Source organism: Yamadazyma tenuis, chromosome 6 (genome assembly GCF_029203305.1).
Source record: "Yamadazyma tenuis chromosome 6, complete sequence".
Taxonomy (NCBI): Eukaryota; Fungi; Ascomycota; class Pichiomycetes; order Serinales; family Debaryomycetaceae; genus Yamadazyma; species Yamadazyma tenuis.
In genome coordinates, this window is record NC_089466.1 from 909,568 (window position 1) to 936,039 (window position 26,472).

At 42.9% G+C, this 26,472-nt stretch overlaps 14 protein-coding genes across 14 annotated transcripts; 4 read left to right on the top strand and 10 right to left on the bottom strand. All coding sequences in view use genetic code 12, as the record gives it.

The window, feature by feature from the left end:
- Nucleotides 1–241: 241 nt before the first annotated feature.
- On the bottom strand, nucleotides 242–2,050 carry TUP1 (general transcription repressor; the record flags this gene model as incomplete). Its single annotated transcript, XM_066158334.1, has 1 exon — nucleotides 242–2,050. One exon carries the CDS (start codon nucleotides 2,048–2,050, stop codon nucleotides 242–244), a length of 1,809 nt encoding a protein of 602 aa, XP_066014431.1.
- An 837-nt stretch (nucleotides 2,051–2,887) lies between these two features.
- On the top strand, nucleotides 2,888–3,262 carry COX16 (Cytochrome oxidase assembly; the record flags this gene model as incomplete). Its single annotated transcript, XM_006686802.2, has 1 exon — nucleotides 2,888–3,262. One exon carries the CDS (start codon nucleotides 2,888–2,890, stop codon nucleotides 3,260–3,262), a length of 375 nt encoding a protein of 124 aa, XP_006686865.1.
- Nucleotides 3,263–3,400: 138 nt separating this feature from the next.
- Nucleotides 3,401–3,928, top strand: PSN45_004660 (uncharacterized protein; the record flags this gene model as incomplete). The annotated part of the gene is made up of 1 exon (XM_006687265.1): nucleotides 3,401–3,928. One exon carries the CDS (start codon nucleotides 3,401–3,403, stop codon nucleotides 3,926–3,928), a length of 528 nt encoding a protein of 175 aa, XP_006687328.1.
- A 44-nt stretch (nucleotides 3,929–3,972) lies between these two features.
- CSM1 (csm1-like protein) lies at nucleotides 3,973–4,917 on the bottom strand (the record flags this gene model as incomplete). Its single annotated transcript, XM_006686801.1, has 1 exon — nucleotides 3,973–4,917. One exon carries the CDS (start codon nucleotides 4,915–4,917, stop codon nucleotides 3,973–3,975), a length of 945 nt encoding a protein of 314 aa, XP_006686864.1.
- A 185-nt stretch (nucleotides 4,918–5,102) lies between these two features.
- PSN45_004662 (uncharacterized protein) lies at nucleotides 5,103–6,530 on the top strand (the record flags this gene model as incomplete). Its single annotated transcript, XM_006686800.1, has 1 exon — nucleotides 5,103–6,530. The coding sequence occupies one exon, from the start codon at nucleotides 5,103–5,105 to the stop codon at nucleotides 6,528–6,530; it is 1,428 nt and encodes a 475-aa protein (XP_006686863.1).
- Nucleotides 6,531–6,540: 10 nt separating this feature from the next.
- Nucleotides 6,541–8,394, bottom strand: HMI1 (ATP-dependent 3'-5' DNA helicase; the record flags this gene model as incomplete). The annotated part of the gene is made up of 1 exon (XM_066158335.1): nucleotides 6,541–8,394. The coding sequence occupies one exon, from the start codon at nucleotides 8,392–8,394 to the stop codon at nucleotides 6,541–6,543; it is 1,854 nt and encodes a 617-aa protein (XP_066014432.1).
- Nucleotides 8,395–9,038: 644 nt separating this feature from the next.
- VPS52 (Vacuolar protein sorting-associated protein 52) lies at nucleotides 9,039–11,051 on the top strand (the record flags this gene model as incomplete). The annotated part of the gene is made up of 1 exon (XM_006686797.2): nucleotides 9,039–11,051. One exon carries the CDS (start codon nucleotides 9,039–9,041, stop codon nucleotides 11,049–11,051), a length of 2,013 nt encoding a protein of 670 aa, XP_006686860.2.
- Nucleotides 11,052–11,068: 17 nt separating this feature from the next.
- On the bottom strand, nucleotides 11,069–12,046 carry RFC4 (replication factor C subunit 4; the record flags this gene model as incomplete). Its single annotated transcript, XM_006686798.2, has 1 exon — nucleotides 11,069–12,046. The coding sequence occupies one exon, from the start codon at nucleotides 12,044–12,046 to the stop codon at nucleotides 11,069–11,071; it is 978 nt and encodes a 325-aa protein (XP_006686861.1).
- A 110-nt stretch (nucleotides 12,047–12,156) lies between these two features.
- Nucleotides 12,157–18,232, bottom strand: RPO21 (DNA-directed RNA polymerase II core subunit rpo21; the record flags this gene model as incomplete). The annotated part of the gene is made up of 2 exons (XM_066158336.1): nucleotides 12,157–12,887; nucleotides 13,624–18,232. 2 exons carry the CDS (start codon nucleotides 18,230–18,232, stop codon nucleotides 12,157–12,159), a joined length of 5,340 nt encoding a protein of 1,779 aa, XP_066014433.1.
- A 388-nt stretch (nucleotides 18,233–18,620) lies between these two features.
- CPR6 (peptidyl-prolyl cis-trans isomerase cpr6) lies at nucleotides 18,621–19,730 on the bottom strand (the record flags this gene model as incomplete). The annotated part of the gene is made up of 1 exon (XM_006686794.1): nucleotides 18,621–19,730. The coding sequence occupies one exon, from the start codon at nucleotides 19,728–19,730 to the stop codon at nucleotides 18,621–18,623; it is 1,110 nt and encodes a 369-aa protein (XP_006686857.1).
- Nucleotides 19,731–20,072: 342 nt separating this feature from the next.
- CKA1_1 (Casein kinase II subunit alpha) lies at nucleotides 20,073–21,056 on the bottom strand (the record flags this gene model as incomplete). The annotated part of the gene is made up of 1 exon (XM_006687263.1): nucleotides 20,073–21,056. The coding sequence occupies one exon, from the start codon at nucleotides 21,054–21,056 to the stop codon at nucleotides 20,073–20,075; it is 984 nt and encodes a 327-aa protein (XP_006687326.1).
- A 193-nt stretch (nucleotides 21,057–21,249) lies between these two features.
- Nucleotides 21,250–22,230, bottom strand: CKA1_2 (Casein kinase II subunit alpha; the record flags this gene model as incomplete). Its single annotated transcript, XM_006686793.2, has 1 exon — nucleotides 21,250–22,230. One exon carries the CDS (start codon nucleotides 22,228–22,230, stop codon nucleotides 21,250–21,252), a length of 981 nt encoding a protein of 326 aa, XP_006686856.1.
- Nucleotides 22,231–22,543: 313 nt separating this feature from the next.
- On the bottom strand, nucleotides 22,544–23,830 carry LTV1 (the record flags this gene model as incomplete). The annotated part of the gene is made up of 1 exon (XM_006686792.2): nucleotides 22,544–23,830. One exon carries the CDS (start codon nucleotides 23,828–23,830, stop codon nucleotides 22,544–22,546), a length of 1,287 nt encoding a protein of 428 aa, XP_006686855.1.
- A 75-nt stretch (nucleotides 23,831–23,905) lies between these two features.
- Nucleotides 23,906–26,389, bottom strand: PSN45_004671 (uncharacterized protein; the record flags this gene model as incomplete). The annotated part of the gene is made up of 2 exons (XM_006686791.2): nucleotides 23,906–25,334; nucleotides 25,491–26,389. The coding sequence occupies 2 exons, from the start codon at nucleotides 26,387–26,389 to the stop codon at nucleotides 23,906–23,908; spliced, it is 2,328 nt and encodes a 775-aa protein (XP_006686854.2).
- Between the last annotated feature and the right edge of the window lie 83 nt (nucleotides 26,390–26,472).

A 26,472-nucleotide genomic window follows, 5' to 3' on the forward strand; every position in this document is an offset into this window, starting at 1 on the left:
GAGTTTTTCATCGGGTTAAACGAGTGGTCGCGTATGGAGCGTGCACCGGACAAACTCCGATTGCAAAAATCACAACTCAGCTCAGTGGTGACCCACCAAAGCCTCGCCAGATTTATGAGATGGGGGTTACTTCTTCACAGTTTTATTAATACATAATTTCTAGTAATCTTTTCAAAAGAAAAAAAGATCAGCAGAAGAGGAAGGAATTCAAACCATTAACTTTTCATGGTCTTTTACTTATTTACTTCTTCGTCCACTTCCATAATCTGGCCTTACAATCACCAGATCCGGTTGCAAAAATACCTTCAGATCCCTTGGAGTTCAACGACACAGCAACCGAAATAACAGAGTTTCTGTGTCCTTGTAACATCAACAATGGGTTACCTGATAACCGGTCCCAGAAGATAACTCCTCTATCTTTTGAGCCAGATAAAATATACTCGTTGTTTGGAGTCGAGCAAACTGATAATACAAAATCCTTGTGACCAATGTACGTAACGTCGCAAGATGACTTTTTGCCAACTGATGAATTGTTTTCATTTTTACCTTGTAAATTCCACAACTTTACGGTTCTATCCAAAGATCCAGACGCAATTTGCTTACCGTTTGTTGAAAATGCCACCGAATAAACCGAATCTTCGTGTCCGTTACCTTGTTCGTTTCCACTATCCAAACGTTCAACCAAAAATCCTGTAGTGGAATCCCATACTCGCACGGTTCTGTCTAACGAACCAGCAGCAATCAATTGTCCATCAGGGGAAACGGCCACAGTAGTCACCCCATCTTCAATCAGTAAAGTTAAGGAACATTGTGAAGAACGCAAATCCCAGATTCTTACGGTTCTGTCACCAGAACCAGAAACGAGCCTGTTGCCATCGGGGAAAAAGTCCAATGAATAGATGTCTTGTTCGTGACCCCTCAAAATCTTAATGATTCTTTTGGTGGTCAAATCCCAGATTCTGATCAACTTATCTTCAGCACCAGTGGCCAAAAACTTTCCATCAGGCGAAAAACACACAGACCGGATATATAAATCACCATTGGCACTTGAAGCTGGTTGAGAATCCTTGGCCAGAGCAGCCTTATTGGCATCATCATTAACCCCATTGGAAGAGTTATCATCCACCAATTTCGCAACCAATTCACCGGTTTCAACGTTGAACACTTGGGTGGTCTTGTTACAACCAGTAGCGATGAATTCTCCGTTTTTACTGAAACGCACACAACACACAACTGATGAATGATTCAATGAGTGGATCAACTCCACATCGAAATCTTTCTTAAACGCTGGGTTGTATAATACATAATAGTCTTGCAATTGTTTTTTGAATTCAGAGTTGGCCTTGGAAACGTCAAGATCCGCCAAAAATGGAGGAATCTCCTTCACGTGTAGCGCCTTTTGAGCGGGATTGACCACATATTGCGAAGAGTCCACCACCGTCAATGCGGACGAAGACTCAGGAGCTGATTCTTCTTTAAGCTTGGGCACAAGCTCTGGTTTGACTGCAAGCTTGGGGTCGGCAAGAGCGGGCGGCACTGCAGCCTGGATTGGCTGAGGAATTTGGGGAGGAATGGCGGTAGGAGACTTGTGTGACACCTGTGGGGGAACCGGAGCCGCCACGGCAGCAGCACCGGCACCGGCTGGGTAGTATCTCAGGCCATTTGCCCGATCTCTATTCTCCAACTCGGTTTTCAACCTTAAAATCTCTTCTTCGTAGGCCTCCTTGATTTTCCTGTTGGCCATTTCCAACTCGTACACCGTCTGGCGGATTTGTTGCATTTCAGCCATTTGCTGGTTGCATTTAAGATCGTAGTCTTCTTTTACTTGCTTGAAGTTAGATGCTTCATTGAGGGCAAATTCAAACTCTTGTTTTACCGCGTCGAGCAATTCGCCCAATCGCTGTTGGTGCTGTCTCTGTTGCACCTGGGCCTGTTGAGCCTGTTGGGCCTGTTGGGCCTGTTGTTGAGCTTGTTGTTGAGCAACTGCTTGGGCTTGGGCCTGGGCTTGTTGTTGAGCCACGGCGGCCGAATTGGGGGTGTAAACTGACATGAGGGGGTGCTAGGAGGCGTCCACGTGACTCAAACTTCGGGGTTGTGGATGGAGGTACACAAGACAAGTTTGTGTGGGTCAGCTGGGGTGGATTTAAAAAAAGAACAAGTGATAGATTTTTTTAAAGGTCAATGTGCGAACGTCAAGCGTCCAGAAACGAGCGCCAGCCAGAGAAAAAAACTTGAAAGATCACGAAGCCGCGACATGCGACATGCGACATGACCCAACCATATAAGATACTACTGCCGGTCCACCTGTGGGGGGCCAGCCACAGACGGTGGGGTCGGGTCAGCGGCGTATACGGTCCCGGGACATCTACATATCCCAACACCTCATGGAAATATTTTGCCGGTATCGAGGTTTTAGATCTCTCGAGACTGAGGGTGTGATTTTAGTTTTAGTTGAAGAGTGTCGAGGGGAATGGGAGGTGCAAAACCGAAAAAAAAAACAAGCCGTAAAATTGGTTCCAGCATTGAAATGTCAGATTGCTTTGTGGCGGAGGAATGTTAACCAATCAGCGTAGTGAGATGAGGGAAGGATAGGGGTGTAAATGACCGAGCCGAGGGGGCAGGGGGTGCAAATCGCGGTGGCCTGAATAGACGGGGTTCACAACATGGGGTGCACGGTTCCCAGTAATGCCGCTAGAACGGGTGTTTGTTTTAGGTGATTTTCAAATTGCGCGGGGGCGTCGTCTACACCTCCTTTTTGAGCAGGTAATTCTACGACATTTTCTTGTGGGTCCGGCCACGACCGGGTGGCTCTGTTCACGTGAGTGCTCGCTCGGCCTGAAAATCATTCATTGGCAGGACATTAGATTACGCAGCACCCTTACACACAATGGTATATTTGGGCAATCACGTGTTCCGGGGCAAGAAGGCTCAACAGGCCTACGACAAGACCTTTGCCGGCAAATACCAACGGCTTCTCCAGCGCAACCATTTCTTGTACTTCGGACTTCCCTTTATGCTCTCGATTGTGGCTGGATCCATTTACTTGCAAAACTTCACGGCTGTGAAATGGGAGAAATACGACGCTAAGTACCGGCAATTGAATGAAGCCGAAATGCTCGATATGATTGAAAATAAGAGGAAAGTTGATAAAAAAAACGATTACTATCGATTACAGGGTTTTGTAGACGAGCAGAAGGATAATGACTTTGATTATGAAATGATCCGAGTAAAGAGAAAGAAGGAAGATGAGCCTGTATGGTGATTCACCTTCTGATCACCCCCGCATACCTTCGCATGGGCCCTTTAGGTATACTTATTTGGTGTTCACGCATTTTGTACATATATATTTTAATTGATACGATGAGATGAGATTTTTTTTCTTTGGGTTCATTCATACATAATGGTTTCCTTTAGTTGTGAGGTGTGTAACGATACAGTCATTAAGAAAAAGCTTGCACAACATCAGCAAAGATGCAGAGGTGCGTACTTTACTTGTATTGACTGTAACGTCACGTTCTACAACAATGATCACAATGCACATACCTCTTGTATAACTGAGGCCGAGAAGTACGAGAAGGCTTTGTATAAGGGCAAGAAGCTGCAAAAGCCTCTTGAGAAAAGGGAGGCCCCTTCGAGCCTGATGAAGGAAGAGAAGCCAAAGAAGGAAGAGAAGCCAAAGAAGGAAGAAAAGCCAAAGAAGGAAGAAAAGCCAAAGAAAGAGAAATCCAAAAAAGCAGGGAAACCCAAGGCCGAGCACAAGAAACACATCAACTCGAGTGTCGACGCTCTCAGTAGCTCTCTTAAAGTGAACAAGCCGATTAGCTTCAAAAAAGCCATCAAGGACCTCACTAAAGTCCAACAAAAAGAATTACTCAAGCAGTTGCATATTGTCAAAAATGCTGATGACTCCGTCAGCTTACACTTTTAGATATATACATCATAATACATAGCATCCGTATAACGTCTCTCCATTCATCGTGTTGCAATCTTGTTCAATGCCTTGTTCATCTTCGAGTAGAACTGACTTAGAGTGTGGTAGGGAAATGTCAAATTGTCACAAAAGTAGTCTGGTAAATACTTTTTCAACACGTCTTTATCATTATTATCGATCTTGAGAAACGATGGAATATAGTTCACCTCGGTGGCTGAAGAAAACTTCTTGACTATCACCAATCGATACTCCATACTGAGCTTGTCCACCCGGTCGACTGTGCTGGTCTGAAGGAGATCAAAGTAAAATTTATGATCGTCCAGCTCATGGTTCATCACCTTCAACCCCGTCAAAAGCTGGAGCATATCCAATATTACACCCACCGTATTCAATTCCTTCGTTATATCGTCTCGGTTGATTATCTCTTCATTAAGATTCTTCCTCTTCCTTATAGGCGAAATAAATAAGTCTTCACTGCTGTTAGACTCAGGCTTGGTAGTGTCACTTACGGTGCCCTTCTGCAACTCAGCAATTAAAGCGTCCTTGTCTTTGATTTCTTGCTGAAGTTTCAAGATAGCAAGCTCGTCTTCCTCTATTTTAAGTTTACTCTTCAACTTATATGTAGTGAATATTTCGTCTTGAGCAGTTCCAGTAAGATGGTTGATGAGACCAATGAGTTCTCCATTGTCATGAGCAGTAATAATCTCTTGGTGGGTAATTTTGTCTAACCGGATTGCAGTTGAGCTGGCAACACGCGTTTTCCCCGGTGTGATGGCTTTTTTGGCTGTAATTGGACTTGATCTGCCCTTTGTTTTACCATTTGGGGTGCTGACTTTCGTTACTTTATTTGTAGGTTTGGTGGGTGTTTTGGCCTTTATTGACGTGGAACTGGCGGCCAGCAGTGGCCTGGAACTAGGTTCGGGGTCGGAGGTCAACTCTTTCCGCGAACTGGCTCTTTTTTTATCGGGTCCTCTTGTTTGCACCATTTGTTTGTTTAGTGTTTTGTGAATAGAAATTCGCGCTTTTTGAAGATAGGACAGGCCCGGGCCACTTTTAGCGGTGCTCTCCCCCCCTGGCAGTAGACTTCGCGGAACCAAAACTAAATCTCAGGTACTTGGGCTCAGTTCCTTCACGCACTTTTGACATCCCAAGAAACCAATCCTTTAACAGTATGTCCTTTTCTGCTGAGAATTTTGAACGGAAACTCGCGTCCCTACAAGAGACCCAGGACTCGATCGTCTCGATTTCACAGTGGGTATTATTCCATCACAGGCACAGCAAAGAGATATGTGAGATCTGGAGCCAGTTCGTATTGAAACCCCATTTGAATTCTCAGAAGCGTTTATCATTATTATATCTTTGTAATGACGTGGTTCAACAGGCGAGACACAAACGGAAGCTCGAGTACATTGAAGGATTTGCCATCGTGTTACCTGGGGTTTTTGCCAGTATTTTCCATAAGTTGGATGGCCCTTTCAAACCCAAAGTTGAGAGAGTAGTCCGTGTATGGGACGAGAGACAGGTATTTTCAAAGACCCAATTGGATGCCATGAGAAAATCCCTCACCCATCCATCGTCAATAGCGACCGTATCAACACCCTCGTCGGAACGGAAGTCTTCTGATGCTATCGTCCCTGAACTTGGACTTTTGAATGATCTTTTGAAACACATGAATGAGCTAATAGACATCAGTCAGAACAACTTGAATCAAGTGGGAATCCAATCCAAGAAGTACTTACCCAACGATCCTTCTGTATCGGAGTCATTGCCATCGCCCAAACTCTACATATCAAAACTCAACAATTTGGAGAAGATGTGTCAAATGTCAAACCAGAACATAGATAGCATAAAAGATGAAAGACAAAAAATTTTAACGAATTTGAACAATTTGAAGAATATCATCGAGGAAGGCTTGAAGACAGACGAATCAAAGAAACATATCATTAACTCAAAGTTGTCAACTTTGTACAAAACTCGGAATGAGCTTGTAGAGATGGTTGCGGATGAGGAAGGTGAAGGCTCTACTGAGATTGTTTCTCCTTCTTTTGACTCCAATACAGCTAAGGTTGTCAATGATGAAGGAGAGCAGATGCCTTTCTATGACTCAAACGATAGTGACCTGGACTCGGCCCCAGCAAAGTATCAAGATACTGGAGCGTATACCACTTCTTCTGTGGCTAAAAGTGACGATGATGACAATGATATATTGCCCACATATGAAGACGATAGCGACTCTGCTGCTGAATTGGTGCCCACTCCTAGAGCTACTCCAGACTCGGAGGTGAAACTCCCACCCCCAAAGCGGTTCAAAAAGTCGAAGTCCAAGTCGGTAGCATTTTCTGAAAATATTGAAATCAAGGAGTATGATCGTGAAAATCAAACTGAGATTATCAAGATTATTAAGAGTGACGACGACCAAACTGAATTAGACGAAGACGATGAGTACGATGGTGGATTAAGTGATGACTTCCCATCCCATCATAAAGATGCAATTGAGTTGAAACACGAGGAGTCGGATAGAGAAGAGTCCGAATACGATCCTCAAGGCTCAGGGCTGAATGGCACATCAGTTTTAGATATATTATCAAAACTTCAATAATCTGTGTACTTTATTTATGTCTAAGCAAGCTAATACAAATTCTTGATGCAGGCATGAACTTTCTAAGGTTATGATACGTACGTACTTGTCTGAAGGGCTTAAATTGGTTTAGTAAATGAATGCCTTCATTAAGTCTGCTTTGGTTTGGAACACTTCGGCTGAGATCGATGGAGAGCCTCTTTAGCATATCGTCGTTAAATTTGGGGAGCTGGGTAGTAAAATGACTGCCTGCAATGGGAGATAAATCTGCAATCGAAGTACCCGACCCCAAATACACAAGATTCTTAGCTCTTGTCATTGCAACATATAAAAGTCGAGCCATAGAACTGGAGGTGTGTTCATCAGATGTTAGAAGGGCATCCCATGAGCCTCTTGTGTAAGGAGATGTTCCGATCACAAACACAATAGGAAATTCAAGCCCTTTGGAAGCATGGATAGTCGATATATTCACGGTGTCTGGAGAATTGTTTAGGACCTCTTCGTTATAATTCCGAAGAAAGTGCTTTACGAATGAATCACCTGTAGCCTCAAGAACACCTTTACTTTGATAATGGCTGTAACTGGACTTTAGAGACAATTCGAATTCCTTCAAGTGTTCGTTAAGTTCCTTCGTATACGAGAGACGCAAAGCATCCAAATCTGCTTCGTTGGTTGACTTTTTGATTCCTGTGGGTGTGTTGAGATAGTCTTTGAGTACCAGATTTTCTATCATGAAAAGTAAACTTTGGAGAACCATTTCAGGGGTCTGGGAAGCATAGTTCTGAGCCAATTGTTGTCTTTGGGTGCCAATACTCTCAAGAAAGGTATTGAATCGCTTGATAATTTTTTTATGTCTGGATGTCTTGTAAACTGTTTCAATGGCAAATCCTTTACGAACATTACCAATAGAGTTGGCAATTAGATAGTCTTCAAGAGAATCAGTCTTTAACCCTTCTTCTCGGCCCCAAGTCCGGCTTAGAGAGAAGATCTTGCTAATACGGGCTTTGCTTCCAAACTCGGTATCAAGGAACATCAAGATGCAAAGTAGGGGCAACTCACTACCTGAAGTTCTCTCGAGTGCATTCAATAGACTCAACATTATTTGCACTTTAGACTTGATCCAAGAGAGCGATGAATTTAATTTGTTAGACTTTATTCCGTAGTTATTGGCCAAAATCAGGCCAAAATCTTCGATCTCCTTATTGGATCTCGCTAGAACTGCAAAATCGGAAAGTTTGAACATACCTCCCAGCTCACAGCATAGTCTAATTATCTCTTGGATTATGAACTGATACTCTTCAGAAGGACTTTTGAATTCTTTTATGACTGGGGGATGGCTTGATTCCTTAACCGAATGTATACTTCGTGAAAGCACATCACTCTGAGGCACACAAACTTCAACTGCACATTTTAAGACCTCGGGCGTACATCTGAAAGACTCTTTTATAACAGAATGTTTCACAGTGAATTCAGGAAACTCTGGAAAATGGTGTTCGATTACTTTCATCATCTCAGGCTTCGATCCCAAAAACTCATAGATGCTTTGATTTGGATCTCCGGCAATACAAAGATGCTTTGTGGTGTTGAGGGCATGGCCTCGTGTGGGATATTTCACCACCTTCTCTATTATCGTCATCAATCCTTGGTACATGTCCTGGAACTCATCTACCACAACCACCTTGTAGTTGAAAAGTTGTTCGATAAACTCATTCTTTGCTAGAGAAACGTCAATCAACTTCGCCGCATTGTCGACTAAATCATGGTATCTTATTATCCCTGCTGTATCTAAGTATTCCATCAACGCATCAACATATTCATTATTCACCTTATACTTTTTGGCAGCATCCAGAGTGGAAAGTCGTTCTCCCCGTACTTCGGCAACCATTTGATCAAATGCCTTATGAGTTAGATGGCCTCCATAGGCATGGCCTCCTACTCGAGCGAAGGATCCCAACAATATAGATGAAGCATATTTCCAACTTAAGTCGTCTATAAGGTACCGGTTCTGTAGATGAGGAAGGTATTGTGACGCATTTATGTCAACTATCTTGGCACAAAACAGGTGGAATGTGCTAACATTTATCATATTTGTTGTTTCAGCCCCCAAGGATTCAGTGAGAGACTCTTGAATTGACCGTACAGATTTGTTGGCCATCGAGAGTACCAATATTTCTTTGGGATTTATTTGGTGGTTGTCGATCAAATGGCTGATCCTTCTTGTAAGGGTGAACGTTTTGCCGCTTCCAGGCCCTGCCATTACTGAGAGAATGCTATTATGAGTAGCGGGATCAGTTATAATGGCATTTTGGGATATAGTTACACGTCTATCTGGTGAACTCTCGACGTCCACTGCGAATGGTATGCGTTCTGTAGTATTTCTTATTGAGTCTACATCCCCGGAAAGGCTTGTTCGGGCCTCCATTAGGTGGTATATGTGAATTTGTCCTAGGATGCAAATGAATCTTTATCTGTGGCAGCGCGACTCTAATGAGGTCGCAATTTGTTGATACTTTTCATTTTGATTCAGTCATGGCAACTGCTTTAGACCTCTTAAAAGGGGTTTTAGGGACGTCCTCAGAACCAATTGCACAAGAAAGGGATCCTAAAACACTGGAATTAAAGAACTTAAGTAGCTTCCTTTCCCAGAAAGAATCTGATTCGGCACTCCTTTTGGAAGTTCTTCGAGCTGAGGCCACTAACAACAATGAACAAGTACTTCCTCTGAGGATCAATAACCTTAGTGACGAGGAATTGCTCTTCCTTACAAGTAAGTTTGAAGAATTTCTGATGGAGTTTCGGACTTTCAAACAAAAACTAGTCCCCATAGAGTTTGTACTTGAAAACTTCAATACCGAGCTCAGCCAACTATCGTCAAGTCTTGTTTCTCTCCACCAACAATCCAACCAACTTTCCCATAATCTCGATTCACAGAAAGGCACTATCGAGAAGTTGAATCCCATTATCGTTGACCTCATAATTCCTACGGACATGGTCCAGTCCATTCTTTCTGGCAATGTAGATGCCAGCTGGATAGAGAACCTTCGGTTCATCAATGAGAAGTTGATGTTGATCAAACAACTAGAAGAAGAAAAGCTCGAGGAACGTCTCATAACCTTGTACAAAGACTCTGAAGCATTCAAGCAGCTTAAGGAAGGTATAGACATTTTGGTGGTAAAGGCCACTGAACGGATAAGAGATTATATGATCATCCAAATCAAGCATTTAAGGTCTTCCACATCGGAATCTTCTCAAAAGATTCAACAGAATCTCTTGCTGGTGAAGGAAGCGTTCGCTTTTCTTAAGTTCCACCAACCAAAGCTTGCAGACCAGCTTCAACTAGCTTACTTTTACACTATGAGATGGTACTACGGCTCAAGATTCTCAAAATACCTTTATGCTTTACAGAAACTCAACCTACGGCATGTGGATTCCACTATGGTGCTAGGAGCTGACGGAGCTACTGGAACAGAGGACAAGTTGGGTTACATTGGTGGAGGTTTGAAGAGTTGGATATATGCTGGAGGCTCTAGTGCTAATTCTCAGTCATCTCCAACATCGTTTCAGCATAATAAAGTCACTCTTCTAGAGTATTTGGGCTCGGTAGATAAGCGTCTTGAAATCATCAACACGAACTTAGAAGACCTTCATAAGTCAGCCATGCCAGCCCAAATCGCGGAAACAACACCATTTGGCTACTGGGTTGAATTTGTATTCAACCAATGGTTTACCGCGTTACTCGACAACGTTGTGGTGGAATACCTTTTCGTGGTGGAATTCTTCTTCCAAGGAGAAGAAAAGTATCATACGGTGGAGTTTTCCAATCCAGTGACAGGAGAACCAGAGAAAAAAGATTGGTCTTTGTTGATGTTCGACAATGTCTACAAAGTTGGCAGAGAGTTTCTTAGTTGGCTAATCACACATATGCCTTCGATTTTTCTGGCTGCAAATAGAGCATCCACTACTTTAAATTCCTCCAGAATGACCCATACGTTCCAAGGAAGTTGTGATGTATACGCATTACTTCTCATGATCCGGATCATTCAAACATCACTGATCCAATTACACAACCAATTCCATATTCCAGTTCTTGAAGACCATATTAACTCGTTATTATTAATTTTGTGGCCTCAATTCACCCGAGTTATTGACTTGAACTGTGATGCAATGAAGAAAACTATAATCAGAATAGGAGGAAACAAAGGTAACCTTGCTCCATCGTCTTTAACACAACAATTTGGACAAATGCTCCTGGGATTGTTGAAACTCAGTATCATAGATGTTGATGGTACCCGCAAGATTGAAACTTTAAGAGGAGAACCTCTTTACACTTCTATTACAAGATTGAGAAATGACTTTGAGAATACATTAACCAAAGTAAGCAACCAGGTGAAGAACCCGACTGACAAAGAGATCTTCTTGTACAATAACTACTTTCTAATTGTCAACATCTTGAAGAATGAAAACCAGGATACATCCAATGACTTTATTAATGAGCAGATAGACCATTTTGAAAAGCTCTGCAAAGCCTACGAGAATTCCTAATCTAATGCACATATACTTCATATATCACAAATCTTGGCCAACATCCCACATAACTGTAAGTATGTAGAAACACCTTCAAGAACACGCATATGAGTGAAGCCGATTTCCTTTATCACTTCCAATCTTTTCAGTTCATTGATATCGGGAAGCGTTTTTGCAACCTTGAAAGCCAGGGTAACGATATCAATTGCAGAGTATCCTTTGACCCATAAACCGTCTAGTAAATCGATGGCATTATCTATGTCTTGGCTGCTGCAGCAACTTCTAAGCATCTTTCTAATCACTAAAGGATGAGGTTGGTCAACAATTTTGAATACGTTTACATCATTAACCATACCAAACCCTGCAACTGTGCTCTGTAAATTGTTGATGGCTTGTCTCATATCACCTTCAGCTGTGAATATCAATGCTTGAAGACCCTCGGTGTTGAACTGAACGTTCTCAAGCTTGCACACTTCCAACAATCTCGTTAATACTTGATCATCAGCAAGCTTATTATACCTTAGGATGGCACACCGCGATTGTAATGGTTCTATTATCTTGGAAGATTGATTACAAGCAAAGGCAAATCTGGTAGTATTGGAATAAATTTCCATTGTTCTTCTTAACGCTTGCTGAGCTCCAGGTGTCATAGAATCAGCTTCATCCAAGATGATAATCTTATGTCTGCCCGGAGGCAATTGAATTTTGGTTTGAGCAAATTGCTTGATTCTGTTACGAACAACATCAATACCTCTATCATCAGAAGCATTCAACTCTAAGGTTGCCAGTTTATATAATTCTGGTCCTAGAAGTTCGAGTGCCAAACAATGAATAGAAGTGGTCTTTCCAATCCCTGGCAATCCAGAAATAATCATATGAGGCATGTTACCATCATTGGCAATTAACTTGAGTCTTTCAACCGTTTCCTCATTTCCAACAATGTTATCAAGCTTATGAGGTCTGTACTTTTCAACCCAGGGAAGTTCCAAGGTCAAAGGGGACTCTTTGGTCATACTAATGATTGTTCTTTAAACTAAGATCGAAAATTTTACGCGTTTTATTTTTCAGCAGGCTAGTCGTAACACATTAATTAAAATCTTTAAGTAGAGTCTAATAAATTTAATTATTTTTGAGGCTTCTTTTTCGAGGAGCTGCCAACAGGTGCCGATGTGGAAATGAGTTTGATCAATGGAGACTTGAAATTACCCCTTTTCTTCAAAATCGGCTCCAAAAAGGGAATTTGCACCTCTGGGACACTATTATACAAGTCAAAAAACCCTTCAACTCCAGGAGCGTTGCCTGTAACTGACAATATTGAAAGGTCATTTATCCCTGATGCCTGTGAAAGTCTATCAATGGCCCCTTTGGGAAGCTGAATAAGTTTTATCGTATGATGGGAATTTCGAAGAGCCGTATAGGTCAACACTGGAAAGTGCTGAGTCAATATGCTGGGGATGATATCATACCTGCAAACAAATACGTATCGTATTTGTTTGTCTGCATCGGGGTGCTTTGTATTGGCTTGACGTTCCAATGCTTCGGTGGTAGGATTGAATCCAAATGTAAACCCATCCAAAAACTTGGGCATTGGTGCACCTTTTGCGGTTATATTCTTATGATATTGTCCAACTGGTGTTAGTAACACCTCAAGTGACTCAACAACATGAGATCCCAATTCAGGTTCGATAAATGGCCATTGTATTTGAGTAAACGGATTATCAAGCACCGGTTTGAATACTTGTTTTTTCCTCTTTTCTCGTTCTTTCAAGGAGTTCCCGGTTGGTTTGGTCACCTTCTTACCATTCGAGTTTCCAGTCTTCGACTCTGACGATGACAGATCGGGAGGATTCGGTGCTTGGGTCCGTTTAGACTTAGATGACATTTAGTTTCCGTTGAAAAATCTTTCGCATCTCTTACTGCTGCAAAAGCTGCTGCGAAAAGCTACGGGAGAGACCAACAGTCGAAACGTATCTTTTATTGAACCTTACTTGGATCTGGACTAAACAAATTTACAAAGCATACAACGGCAAACTCAAGCATCACGCACTCTATTCTTCTTCATCTTCCTTCTTAGCAGCACTTGGAGAGTAGGTTGGGCTTCCAGGTGAGTATGATGGGGATGTTGGTGAGTAAGAAGGTGAGGTAGGAGAATAGGATGGGGATGTTGGTGAGTAGGAAGGTGAAGTAGGAGAATAAGAAGGACTCGTAGGCGAGTACGACGGACTGGTTGGTGAGTACGATGGACTCGTTGGTGAGTACGATGGACTTGTTGGTGAGTACGATGGACTTGTTGGTGAGTACGATGGACTCGTTGGTGAGTAAGAAGGACTCGTTGGTGAGTATGATGGACTCGTAGGCGAATAAGAAGGACTGGTTGGAGAATAAGAAGGACTCGTAGGCGAATAAGAAGGACTTGTTGGTGAGTACGATGGACTCGTTGGTGAGTACGATGGACTTGTTGGTGAGTACGATGGACTCGTTGGTGAGTAAGAAGGACTCGTTGGTGAGTAAGATGGCGAAGTAGGAGAGTATGAAGGACTCGTTGGCGAGTACGAAGGTGATGTTGGAGGATACGATGGACTCGTTGGACCTCCTCCATAACCTGGACTCGTGAGACCTGCACCACCATAGCCTGGACTGGTAGCACCATACGAGAATGGTGATGTTGGAGATGGGGAGGTAACTCCACCATAAGACGTCAAACCTCCAGAACCTTCATTAACTTGGGCAGTATGGATTGGGGAAAATCCAGCAGCACCTTCGTCAAATCCTTGAATCTTATCATCTTCCATACTATAATCCTTGTATGGAGTAGCACCACCTTCAAAGTCTTCGAGGCCTCCATTGGCATCAGCACCTTTCAACATCTTGTCATCAATCATGACATCAAAAGCACCGGTTCCTAATGGGGCCATTTGACCCAACATAACGTTCTCAGAAATACCTCTACAGTCATCCAATTCAGCAGCCGAAGCAGCTTCAAGTAAGATTTCGACAGTCTCCTCGAAAGAACAACGCATTAAGGCCCCTGTATCATTTCTGTTTATACCATGACGAGTGATGGCCATCAAGTGACCACGAGAAGTCATGACATCCACCAATAAAGCCATATGACGGTAGTTCACATACGAACCATCAAAAGCAATAACGTTCAAGATTTCCTTATACAAGGCCGACCTGGTAGCTTCAATTCCCAACACGGAAAGAATCTCAATAAAGTTGTTGGAGTAAGTCCGGGAAGAGTCAACACCTGGAATGCTCATGACATCAGCCAAGTTAACACCATCGGTCTCCAAAACCCATTCTTGACCTTGTTGGAATTCTCCGGCATCATCCACATAGTTGACCTTATGTTGCATCATGAACACCCTAATGATACCCGGAATACCTCTCAAAGAAATCGATTCTAACATATGACTTTCAATTCTCTTCAATATTTGATCTTCCTCGGTGTCTTCATCATCCAAAGACTTGGGGTCTCTCACAACTCTACATCTGATGATCAACTTGTCAGCCGTATCGTCAGACCAGATGACAAACAAATCTTCACCAAAGTTTTGAGAAATCTTCTCAGCAACTTGAGACATAGTCAATTGTTTATCCAACATCTTTGCTCTATCCAATTCAAGACGAAGAAGCCACGGTGATTGTTTTTCAATAGATTCTTCAACCTTTTCATCGGGAATAGCAAAGTAAGCTTCCACAGTATCATAATCTTCTTCAATAACCGTACTTCTTGGATCAGGGTCGTAGAAAATTTCGGTGGCAGAAGTAACATTCTTCAACGTAGTATGTTCAATCGCAGACTGAACAACCTTGGCCTTTTCAATATCTTCAGCTATATCTTGTTGTAAGTAAACAGTAAGAGCCGGAGTCTTTATGTTCTTGGCAACGTTCAAAATTTCCTTAAGACGAGGAACACCCAATGTCACATTCTTCGATGACACACCGGCATAATGGAAAGTGTTCAATGTCATCTGAGTGGCAGGTTCACCAATAGATTGTGCAGCAATAACACCAACCATTTCACCGGGATGAACTGCAGATTTTTGAAACTGGTTTTCAATTTCACCCATAACCCATTCAAACGAAACCTTGTTCAATTTGAACTCTTCGATAATACGACGCGAGGCAAGTCTAGAACGAACTAAACATTGGAACAATAAAGTGGCATTTTCTTGAGCTTCCTTGGCGAGAACAGAGTCACCTCTAACAACAAGAAGATTGTTACAAAGTTCCCGAACTCCCAAAATAATTTCATCTAACTTCAAGTCAGAAACCTTTTGTCTTCCAGAATGGAAAATCTGTTGAGCATTTTGGATAATACGACGCAAGTTCACAGGAAGTGGCCAACTAGAATCACCTGTTGGGAAACACACTTCACGTAAGTATTGACGGTCACTCTTCAATTGAACAAATTCTTCATCAACAAGTCTTTGTAACTCAACATCACCTTTGATCTCCTTGGCTGATTCGATAGCAAGATCATCCTTAAGAAGATCGATCTTATATCTCTTTTCGAAAGCAATGTCGCCACCTGGAATAGTGTCAACAGATTGCTTTTCAACTTGTGTACCGTCCATACCATCTTCACCGTAAATGAATTGAATGATATCACCTAAAGAGTTTCTGGTAGTACCATCATAGTGCACCATAATATCTTCCAATGCCTTGACTAAACGACGTTGGATATAACCGGTTTCGGCGGTCTTCACGGCGGTATCGATCAACCCTTCTCTACCAGCCATAGCGTGGAAGAAGAATTCTTGAGGGGTTAAACCTCTCAAATACGAGTTTTCCACAAACCCTTTAGATTCAGGTGAATAATCATCCTTGGTGAAATGTGGTAACGTTCTATCAGCAAAACCGAAAGGAATACGTTTACCTTCAACAATTTGTTGACCAACACAAGCAGACATTTGAGAAATGTTGATAAAGGAACCCTTAGAACCGGAGGTCACCATTTGTTTGACGTTATTTAAATCTTTCAAACTCATTTCTGCGGAACGACCAGCGGTATCTCTGGCTTGATTCAAAACTCTGGAAACATTATGTTCGAAAGATTCTCTTAAAGTCATACCTGGTTCTGGTTCTAACTTGTTCTGTTGAGCATTCAATATGATTTCTTGCACCTTAGTCTTTGCATCTTCGATCGTCGTTGTAACAGCCTTCATAGTATCTGAATCGGCAATTGTATCACCAATTCCGATAGAGAAACCGTTGTGGAGTAGCCAGAAGTTAACCACTTTCTGAATATTACTGAAAAGCTGTGCACACATCTGAGGACCTTTTTCTCTCATAACAGTGTGGATTAAACCTCCACCAGTTGCACCCACAGTCTTCTTGTCAACAACTCCGAACATTATTTCACCATCAACAATCAACATACCATTGTCATTAGGACTCGACAAACTACTTTCCAATCTTTGTAAGTGGATTCCCTTTGGAATAGCCATAGAAAGTAATTGCTTACCGGTCCACATAGGTTTTGGTTTAACAACGGCTGGAGGGGGGATAACTCCATCCCAGTCAGGAATCCAATATAACATATTCATAACTTGATCGTATTCAATGAAGTTGTCACGTAAAGTCATTTTACGAATACCACACAAAGTATCTTGTACAATACCCATGACAGGCTTGTTTGATTGTGGAGAAACAATTTGAAGTGGAACGGCACAAATTTGGGACAACTCAGCTCTGGTTTCAGGGGATTGTGGAACATGTAAATTCATTTCATCACCATCGAAATCAGCATTATATGGAGAAGTGACGGACAAGTTCAACCTGAAGGTTGAATAAGGCATAACCTTAACTCTGTGAGCCATCATAGACATCTTATGAAGAGATGGTTGACGGTTAAACAAAACTGGATCATCATCCATTAAATGTCTCTCAACCTTCCAACCATATTGCAAAGCAATATCACCAGCTCTTTTGTTATATCTTAAATCGATACGATCACCACTATCTCTGATAACGTATTTTGCACCTGGATGCTCATTTGGTCCGTTTCTGACAAATTCAGTTAAACGGTGAATATTAAAAGGAGTAACAATTTCGGGATAACTCAAAGTTCTTGCAATAGAAAGTGGAACCCCAACTTGATCTAAGTCCAAGTTTGGATCACCAGAAATAACTGTACGAGCCGAAAAATCCACTCTCTTACCCATCAAGTTACCTCTAAGTCTTCCTTCCTTACCCTTCAATCTAGCTCTGATGGATTTTATTGGACGACCAGTCTTTTGTAACGCTTGCGGTTGACCTGCAATATCGTTATCCATATAAGTAGCCACATGGAATTGAAGTAAAGCTTCAAATTCACTAATTACATGTTGAGGCGAGCCATCCATTTCAAGACGCTCAACATTGATATTCGCCTTAAGAACGTCAGCAAGCTTAAAAGTTAAATCATCCTCACCTCTCGCAGTATCATTGAAAGCAATAGAAGGTCTAACAGGTGGAGGAGGAACTGGCAAGACAGTAATAAGCATCCAATCGGGCCTAGCATAATCTTCGTTGAACCCTAATTTGAGACAGTCAGCGGAACTAATATGACGGAATACGTTCAAGATTTCGGTTGGAGATAAAAGACGTCTTTCGGGTTGGTCTTCACTTTCAGATGACTTACCTTGCTTCCAAGTACCCCAAAGCTTTAAACCATCTCTACGAACAGTAGGCTGAGCGTGGCCACAACCACCTCTACCTGTATTCACCGAAGCGTTTTCACCGTCATCCTCAGGGTCAGCTTCACAAACCATTTTGGTTTTACAAACAGCCCAAACAGCGTTGAATCTTCTTTTTGGGTCTCTGATTTTGATGGCTTGAGCCATGGCAGCATTGGATTCATCAAGCAACAACTTACCACAGTGCATGCAAACACATTCACACACCTTTTTGATTTTGGCAATGAATCCAATATGGAACACCGGCTTGGCCAATTCAATATGACCAAAGTGACCTGGACATTCCGCCATGTCTTCACCACAAGTTTGACACTTAAAGTTTCTATCAATCGAACCTAACCGCGGATCGTTCAACCCACCTTCTCTTGGTTTTTTGGTAGACTGGTCAATTGTTTCTGGATACTCGATTTTGGCCACTGAAATAGCTCTGATTTCTTCAGGGGATAACAATCCAAACTGAACTTCTTTGACAGCCCTTAGGGGAGCACTGGAAAATGGGAACTCTCTGCTCATTGTAGGGGATGGATTTGGTTATTTTTTTGTTGGATTTTGGAGTTTTTTTTTGGGGATTGTTTATAAATATGATTATGAGATCTATCAAATGGACAAGTATATTACAGAATTTGGGATTAAATTGGGGATGGATGGGGCTCAGATGCAATCAAGTGAATGAGTGCCTTCTATTTCTATGGTACCTTGGCTAACTAAATGATTGATTCCACTTAGATGGCTTGAAGGAAGAAATGAGCTGGGTAAGGTTGGATTTTTCAATTTTTCAGAGAGGCGAGCGTGCTTGATAGTCGCGTGCTACCGACTTCGCACTGTGGTGCTGAGAGTTACGCCGAGTCTTCCGTGGTTCGCTACTGGAGCTAATGGGATGAAGGTATATATTAGGTGTTACTTACGAGAAGAACTTCGACATGGCCTTCTTTTCTTTATCACGACGGGCCTTGGTGGTGGCCCGAACGTCACTCAACCCCTTAATAATGGCCCCATCTTCAGGTGCATATTTAAGAGCTTGTTCCAAACTGATTTTAGCAGCTTCTTCGTCCTTCAACAATAATTCCCCCATACCTTTTCTATAAAGAGCTTTAGCCAAAGACTTTTTCTTATCCACTTCCTTCTTTTCTTCGGTAATTTCGTCAATAGCTCTGGTGGCATAATCTACGGTCTTTCTACCTGATTTCAACTTCAACGCTACCAAAGCCGCATTCAAGTATAACGATTGCTTGAGTTCGTGAACAGTCTCCAACTCCTGTTCAGAAAGATCTTCAGGGAAGTATTCTTCAAGAAGCCCGGCGGCCTTGGTGTACTTGGCAAAAGAAACGTCCAAGTTTCCTGCCTTTAATTGGGTGGTTCCAATATCTTTTATGGCCTGAACGGCCTTGAAGACGGTTTCAGGCTTTGTAACATCGATGCTACGGTTGTCCTGCAAGGCTTCTTCGTATATATCTCCAGTTCCATCGTCGACAGGAGTTGGTTCATAGTCAGCGGGTAATTCTCCACTGTCAGCGATGATCCAGTCGTCCACGGGCTTATCATTCTGGCCCTTTTCACACTTTTCAAGCTTTCTCACCACGGATTTGCCTTCAATAACTTCACCAAATACCACATGCTTGCCGTCTAAATGGGGTGTTGCCACAGTGGTGATGAAGAATTGGGACCCGTTCGTGTTGGGACCAGCGTTGGCCATTGACAATAAAAATGGCTTGTTGTGGACCAATTTGAAGTTTTCATCTTCAAACTTGGCTCCGTAAATGCTTTCACCACCGATTCCAGAGCCGTGGGTAAAGTCACCACCCTGGCACATGAAGTCTTTGATCACACGGTGGAAAGTGGATCCTTTGTAGTGAAGAGGAATACCAGACTCAGTTTTGCCCTTCTCTCCAGTACAAAGAGCTCTGAAGTTTTCGGCAGTTTTGGGAACAACGTCATCGTAGAGCTCAAATACGACTCTACCCTGGGGTACTCCGGCAGAGGAAATGTCGAAAAATACTTTGGAACGGGACATGTTGGGTGAATATTCAAAGAAGCGATTGCTGCAAGCTTTATATTTTTCAACCGATTTTCTAGAAGGTTAGTGCGAAGGTGGGTTGGATAGGCGAATAGTGAGAGTATTCCGAATGAGAGTATTGTGATCTAGAATATTCCGATTGAGGGTATTCCGATCTAAAGTAATGCTAGTGACGAGTTGAACTATCTGGGTACTGGATTACATGATGTTTGTCATGACTTTTGTCCTTTATCGCTTTTTGCAGTAATCAAAAATATCGCCAAATTCACCTATTTAATTTTAGTTACCCAACAGTCCTACATTTATACATAATTTATGGAAATTTTATAATACAATAACTCAAATACCATTTCTTACCGGATCGAAATACACATGTGCCATGGCCTCCTTGGCAGTCAATCTCTCTTGGTGATCAAACTTCAAGATCTTGTCAATAAAGTCCAAGAACTCCTCGCTCACAAGATGCCTATTATCGGAGTTGACAAACTTGGTCCATGGCTTTTTGTTGTAGAACCCCAAGTCATCAAACTCCTCAGCCAACTTCAAGTTGTACTTCTGTAAATACCTTTTGAGGTCTTCTGACCCCAACACTCGCACTATTTGAACAAGCTGGTCGGAGTTCAGCTTGCCAAAGAAAAACGGCTCCTTCTTGAACACCATCGCTGCCAACGTACATCCCAAACACCATAAGTCGAGGGAATAGTCATAATAACGGAAGTCAAGAAGTAACTCTGGACCTTTGAAATTTCGGGTCGCCACTCGCACATTGTACTCGGTACCAGGATGGTAGTACTCTGCCAACCCCCAATCAATGAGACGGAGTTTCCGTTGAGGATGGTCTATCATAATATTATTAGGTTTAACGTCTCGATGCATAATGCCCATCAGGTGACAGTAGTCCAATGCCTTGAGTAGCTCAAGCATGTAGAATCGGATGTCGAGGTCTTTGAGAGTTGGATATAACGTCCGATGGTCAACGTTATTAACGTATTCGAATATGATGGCAGGGGTTTTCAGGGCTGGATTCTTGACGATATCATGGACACCGATAATGTTGGGTCCCTGGCAAACATTTTTGAGAATCGATATTTCTCGTTTGATTTTCTTCTTCTTGACTGGCTTAAGCACCTTTATAACACAGTAACTTCCGTTGGTGGTTTCAACCCCCAAAAACACTTCAGAATATTTACCCCGGCCAATTCGGTTCAAAATCTCGTAGGAATCGGTGGGATTCCAAGAGAGTTGGAAGCTATCGTAGTCCCAGTATGATTTGGGTTTGGATGCTAGCACATCCGTGTATACTTTGGAGTGGAACTTGGTCATAAGGGTAAAACGGGATGAAATGTATGTGAGCGCGCCTTTGTCGAAATTAGCCCCAAAACGAGCCTTCACTAAAATGACACAATCGCAGCTTCGCTACAAAGACAAAACTATTACAAAGTTGTGCTACAAAGTTGTACCACAAACAGGAACCCAAGACTCTTCGTCTATTAATTATTAACTACTTCCCGACACTTTAGGCCTTAGGTCTCACGGGATCGAAGTATGGATGGTCCATAGCTTCTTGGGCTGTTAACCTTTCCTGGTGATCGTATCTCAACAACTTATCGATCAAGTCCAAAAACTCGTCGCTCACCAAAGGCTGATTAGACTCATTGATGAATCGTTTCCAAGGTCTTCTGCTGTAGTAACCCAAATCCTCGTACTCTTCGGTCAACCGCAAATTGTACTTCCTCAAGTATTTGTTTAAGTCGTCAGATCCCAACACTCTGACAATCTGCACAAGTTGATCGGTGTTGGACTTGCCGTGAAAGAATGGCTCTTTTTTGAACACCATAGATGCGAACATGCACCCATAAGACCACAAATCGAGTGAGTAATCATAATACCTAAAATCCACCAACAACTCAGGTCCTTTGAAGTATCGAGAGGCAACTCTGGCATTGTACTCGGTACCTGGGTGGTAATACTCCGCCAATCCCCAATCAATGAGCCGGAGGGTCTTGGTGTCGTAGTCAATCATCACATTATGAGGTTTGACGTCTCTGTGCATAATTCCCATCAGGTGGCAGTAGTCTAAAGCTTTGAGCAACTCAAACATATAGTACCGAATATCATAGTCGGTGAAGGTTGGATACAATGTTCTAAAATCGATGTTGTTGACATGTTCAAATACCAAGGCCGGGGTTTTCAGTTGGGGTTCTCTGACAATATCCAACAACCTAATCACATTTGGACCGTCAACCAAGTTTTGTAAAATGGAGATTTCCCGTTTTATCTTCTTCCGCTTGACGGGTTTTAGTACCTTAATAACAACCTTACTGCCTTGTGGAAGCTCCACTCCTAAGAACACTTCAGAATATTTACCTCTACCCAACTTTTTGATGATCTCGTATTTATCTTGAGAGTTCCACTTGAGCACGACATTCTCGTAGTCCCAGAACCCTTGGGGTTTGGTCAGCAACGCATCGGTATAAACACGCGATACGGATGACATGGTGGGTGTGTTTTTTTGTGTTTGTAATTGAGCAAATTGTTTAAACAGGTAAGCGCTGTCCGACTTTAGGATGAGGACTAGAACAATAGCAATGAATGGGATTAAAAACCACTGATGTGTGAGTCTGAATACTACCGGGGACACCGTGGCGCTGTAGTTTTAGTACAAAGCTGTCGATGTATTGGGTCTTTTAATTTGACCCCAATGTCTCACCAAGTGCACGATGTGAGGGTTTTTTGTGAAGATGCCAATAGGCGATGCGCGGGTCGGTTCTATTGCAAATCGTTGACTTGTCAAACATTAAGCTACAAAATTATAAGGTTACCTTGGCAAATTGGTTCACAAGAGAAGGCTCTTGCTCTTTTCTCCTTCTAGACACCTTCGTATTAGAGGCATCATCGGAGGCTTTCTGAAGTCTTTTCATTTCGTCATTTTTCTTCATCAACTTTCTTCCTCCCTTCTCCAACTCGTAGTTATCAAGGAAATCATCAAGCATGTCTTCAAAGTCATTTCTTTCGTCTTCCATACGGAATTCCTGGTACTCCTCCGGAGCTTCGTCTTTCTCAAAGTCCTTTGCGAGCTTCTCAAATCTATCATCCAATAATGTCAACCCTTCTGAACGGAAAACAGCAGAAGAGGACATGGAAAAAGACGAGGTGTCGGTCATAGCACCCTTTTTCTTTCTTAGCTTGGTACCAGACTTCTTTACTCGGGCCATTTGTGGTAGCTCTTTCAACTCCGGCAATTGGTCGTTTTCTTCAAAGTCATCTTCAAAGTCATCATCTGAGTCATCTGAGTCATCGGAGTTATGATGCGTCTGCTTAAACCTCTCAAAGTCCTTCTCCCAGGCAGTATTTAGCACCACATTCTTGGCCGTTTCCGGGGCTTCACCTTCATTGTAGGGTAATTCATGCCGTTCCAAATCACCCACTTCGTATGGTGTTCTGTCCTGGTTGTCACTGTCATACTGGTCAAACTCATCTTGGTAGTTGTCCATATCCCACTCATCGTACTCCTCTTCAGGTATATCGGCCGCTGTACCGGACTTTAAAATGTCATTGAAAAAATCATCATCATCCTCACCGTCCTCAATATATGCTTCATCTTCTAACGCTTCGAGTGTTTCTCTCAACCGGGGGTCCATGTTGGGCTTGAATCCCTGAAGCTCACGGGGAATGTTTTCCATATCGGCCTGGGTGACTTTTTTCCCCGTTTCTGAAGGTAATTGATCTTTTAAAAGCTCCATCAAATCCTGTTGCTTGGGCTTAGGCTTTGGAGTATCTTTTTTGGCAATGAACACCGCATCCTCCGACTGACCAATAGGTTTCAAATGCTGCATGTAGTCATACTTGGAATCATCATAATAGATTCCGTACTGGGCGGCCAACCCTTCATTATCCCTTACGGACTGTGCCTCATCTCCTAATGTGGCCTCGAGCTCACTTAGAGTATTTGCCTTAGTGGGTTTTTGCTTGCCCCCTACCGGCACAAGAACATGACGAGACGCATCGTTGTCGAAATAGAGCTCGTCATCATGTGACCTGTGCACCACCGAGAACGTCGTGGCGTTCTTCTTATCAAATCTTCTTCTAGGAGCCATGGTTGTAGTTTACAAAGTCATCGCGAAAATAATTTATGTCGTACTGTACAATCCATCTATAAAAATGTCGCGGCTCTAATGATCATGACGATTCATCAGTTCAGCAATGATGTGTTCCCAGTTGCTGTAGTAGATCACATATCCTTCGGAGGCAGCGAGAAAAGCTACTCCCGAGATCAACCCGATCCAGAGGCCTTCAACTCCGTATCCCATGGGAAATGCTAAAAGGTACCCAATGGGTAATGCCACAAAATAGTAGGAAGCGATATTCAAAATCGATCCGATCCGTTGTTTTCCTTGGCCACGAAGTACCCCTGCACCCAACACATTGAACGAGTCTGCAAGTTGGTTGATGGCAGCAAGTCCAATTAATCTACTGGCAATGTTGATAACTCCGGTGTCCTTGGTGAAAACACCAGCCAAAAAGGTCTTTCCAAAGAAAAGAACCGTGAAATTGAAGCAAGAAAGGAAGACTCCAAGGACTAAGAACACCTGAAGCACACGACGTGCCCCACCGATATTGTGGGAACCCACGTAGTGTCCTATTCTGGTGGTGATGGCTACGGCCACTGCGAATGCAAGTTGAAATGCCAAGGATCCCACGTTCAGGGCAATGGACTGAGCAGCTAACGAGTCGGTTCCGAACGAAGCCGCGAGAATTGTTAACACTTCAAAGGCCAAATATTCTGCCTCCACCATGATAACTCCGGGAAGGGCCAATTTGAGCATAGGGATCCAGTTGATGGTGGCTTTCTGCCAATCAAACCCGTTCCAGCATTTGCGACCATCCACAAACACAATGTATCCAATCATTAGAAGCGTCATAAGCCAATAAACAATCGAGACCGCAATTGGGGCTCCGATATACCCTAAACCGTAGGTGGGGCTCCAGACTAAAAGATAATTCAACAAAATATTGATGGGAGCCACAATCATAAGGATGTATGTGGCAGCATGGAAAATATGCTGTGCTTGCAAGAACCGTTTTCCCGTCTCGAAAAGGAACAAGCCCGGGGTTCCAAGAGTGCTGATACGCAAATAGAGCTGGGCCAACTGGGCCAACTCAGCATCACCGACCAAAGGTTCCAAAATACTGGCTGAAAACCACCAGATTATGCTCAAAGGAAATATTGTCACTACAAGGATCATAAGCGAACACCGTTGGAAGTAAACTCCTACGTTGTGGAGGTCTCCAGATCCAAATGCCTGCGAACACAACGAATCTAAACTGGTGGACATTCCCTGATAAACCGCCAACCCGGTGATATTAAAGGTACAAACCGCCAAGGACGCAGCAGCAAGCTCTTTGGGTCCCAACTTGCCTGCGGCGAAAATGGTGGTTACTGATAATAAATATTGGAGGAAGAAGCTGACAATAAGAGGACCGGAGGAATTGACCGTGAACTTGAATTCTCGTTCAAAGGTGGCTTCTGGTCCTAAAAGTGTGACCTCCAGCTCTGCAGCTGCGTAAGTCTCGAAGTCTCCATTCAAAAGCCGTTCTTCACTCATGGAGGACAAAATATGATATGAGACAGGTGATATTGAGATGGATATTTAAGCAGAAAACCAAATTCCGCGCTCGTCCCAGGTCCAAAACCAGTGCCAAATAGGCAGGAGGAAGCGGAAACACCATGATATGACTATTCAGCAGAAAACATACACGGTGTTATCGGTGTAGAAACTCTGAAACTTTTCCAGGGCCGCCGGCACGGGGATCTTGAGTTTGGGAGATATTTTGTATTGGTCACATGTAGACTCGAATATGAGGTGGCCACCTTCATATGCCAACTTAGCGTAATTGTAGGGAAGATTCGACTCAATTTTCACGAGAAACGTATAGTCTTTTCCTTGAAGGCTCTGGAAGCTCACAGCATTCGATACTCGTGTGGGCGGTTTCTGTGTTTGTGGAGCTGAACTTGTTTGTGCTTTCGGTTTCGGTGTCAGTTCGATCTCCTCTATCAAGGGCCGTTTTACAGGAGCTTCAAGAACAATATTACCGGCGAGATCGTTGTCCTTCAAACCCCCTCTTATTTCCTCGATCAATGCCAAACTCTCGTTGTTCTTCAAATCATGAAGCTTCTTCTGCAAACCCGTGTCAGTCAAATCAGACCGCTGGATTTCAGTGGCACTAAGCTCACCCTTATTCATCATCTTTGGCATCGTATACTGCCGGTCAAGTACTATGTCGTACAAGATTTCCACTGCTTCCATGCACCACTCGTTCAAGATCGACTTGAGGTTAGAGTCAATTAAACACCATCTGAAACACGTATCATTGATACAGCAGTCGTAGCAGAAAGACTGCTGTCCCTTCTTATCCGTCACAGCCTTTTCACGTGACACAATGATGGGAATTTCCCATTTGTTATCTACTATTAACGGGAACACCACTGCTGGATCAAACGCAAGTGGCGGTTGTGGGACCTGAGGATCTTGACACACATTGATAAATACCTTAGAGCTGACGACGACCGTCTGTGAGGAGGATTCAAGCACACGGGACTTGAGTACGTACCCAGGAGTGGGTGCTAGCACGATTGACTCACCTGCGACTTCCATTGACTAAAGAAAAGTGAGTTACCAAGAGCGATGGCTCGCGAGTGCGACTCAACTGAAATATGCGGGCGACTCATTTTGTCGGA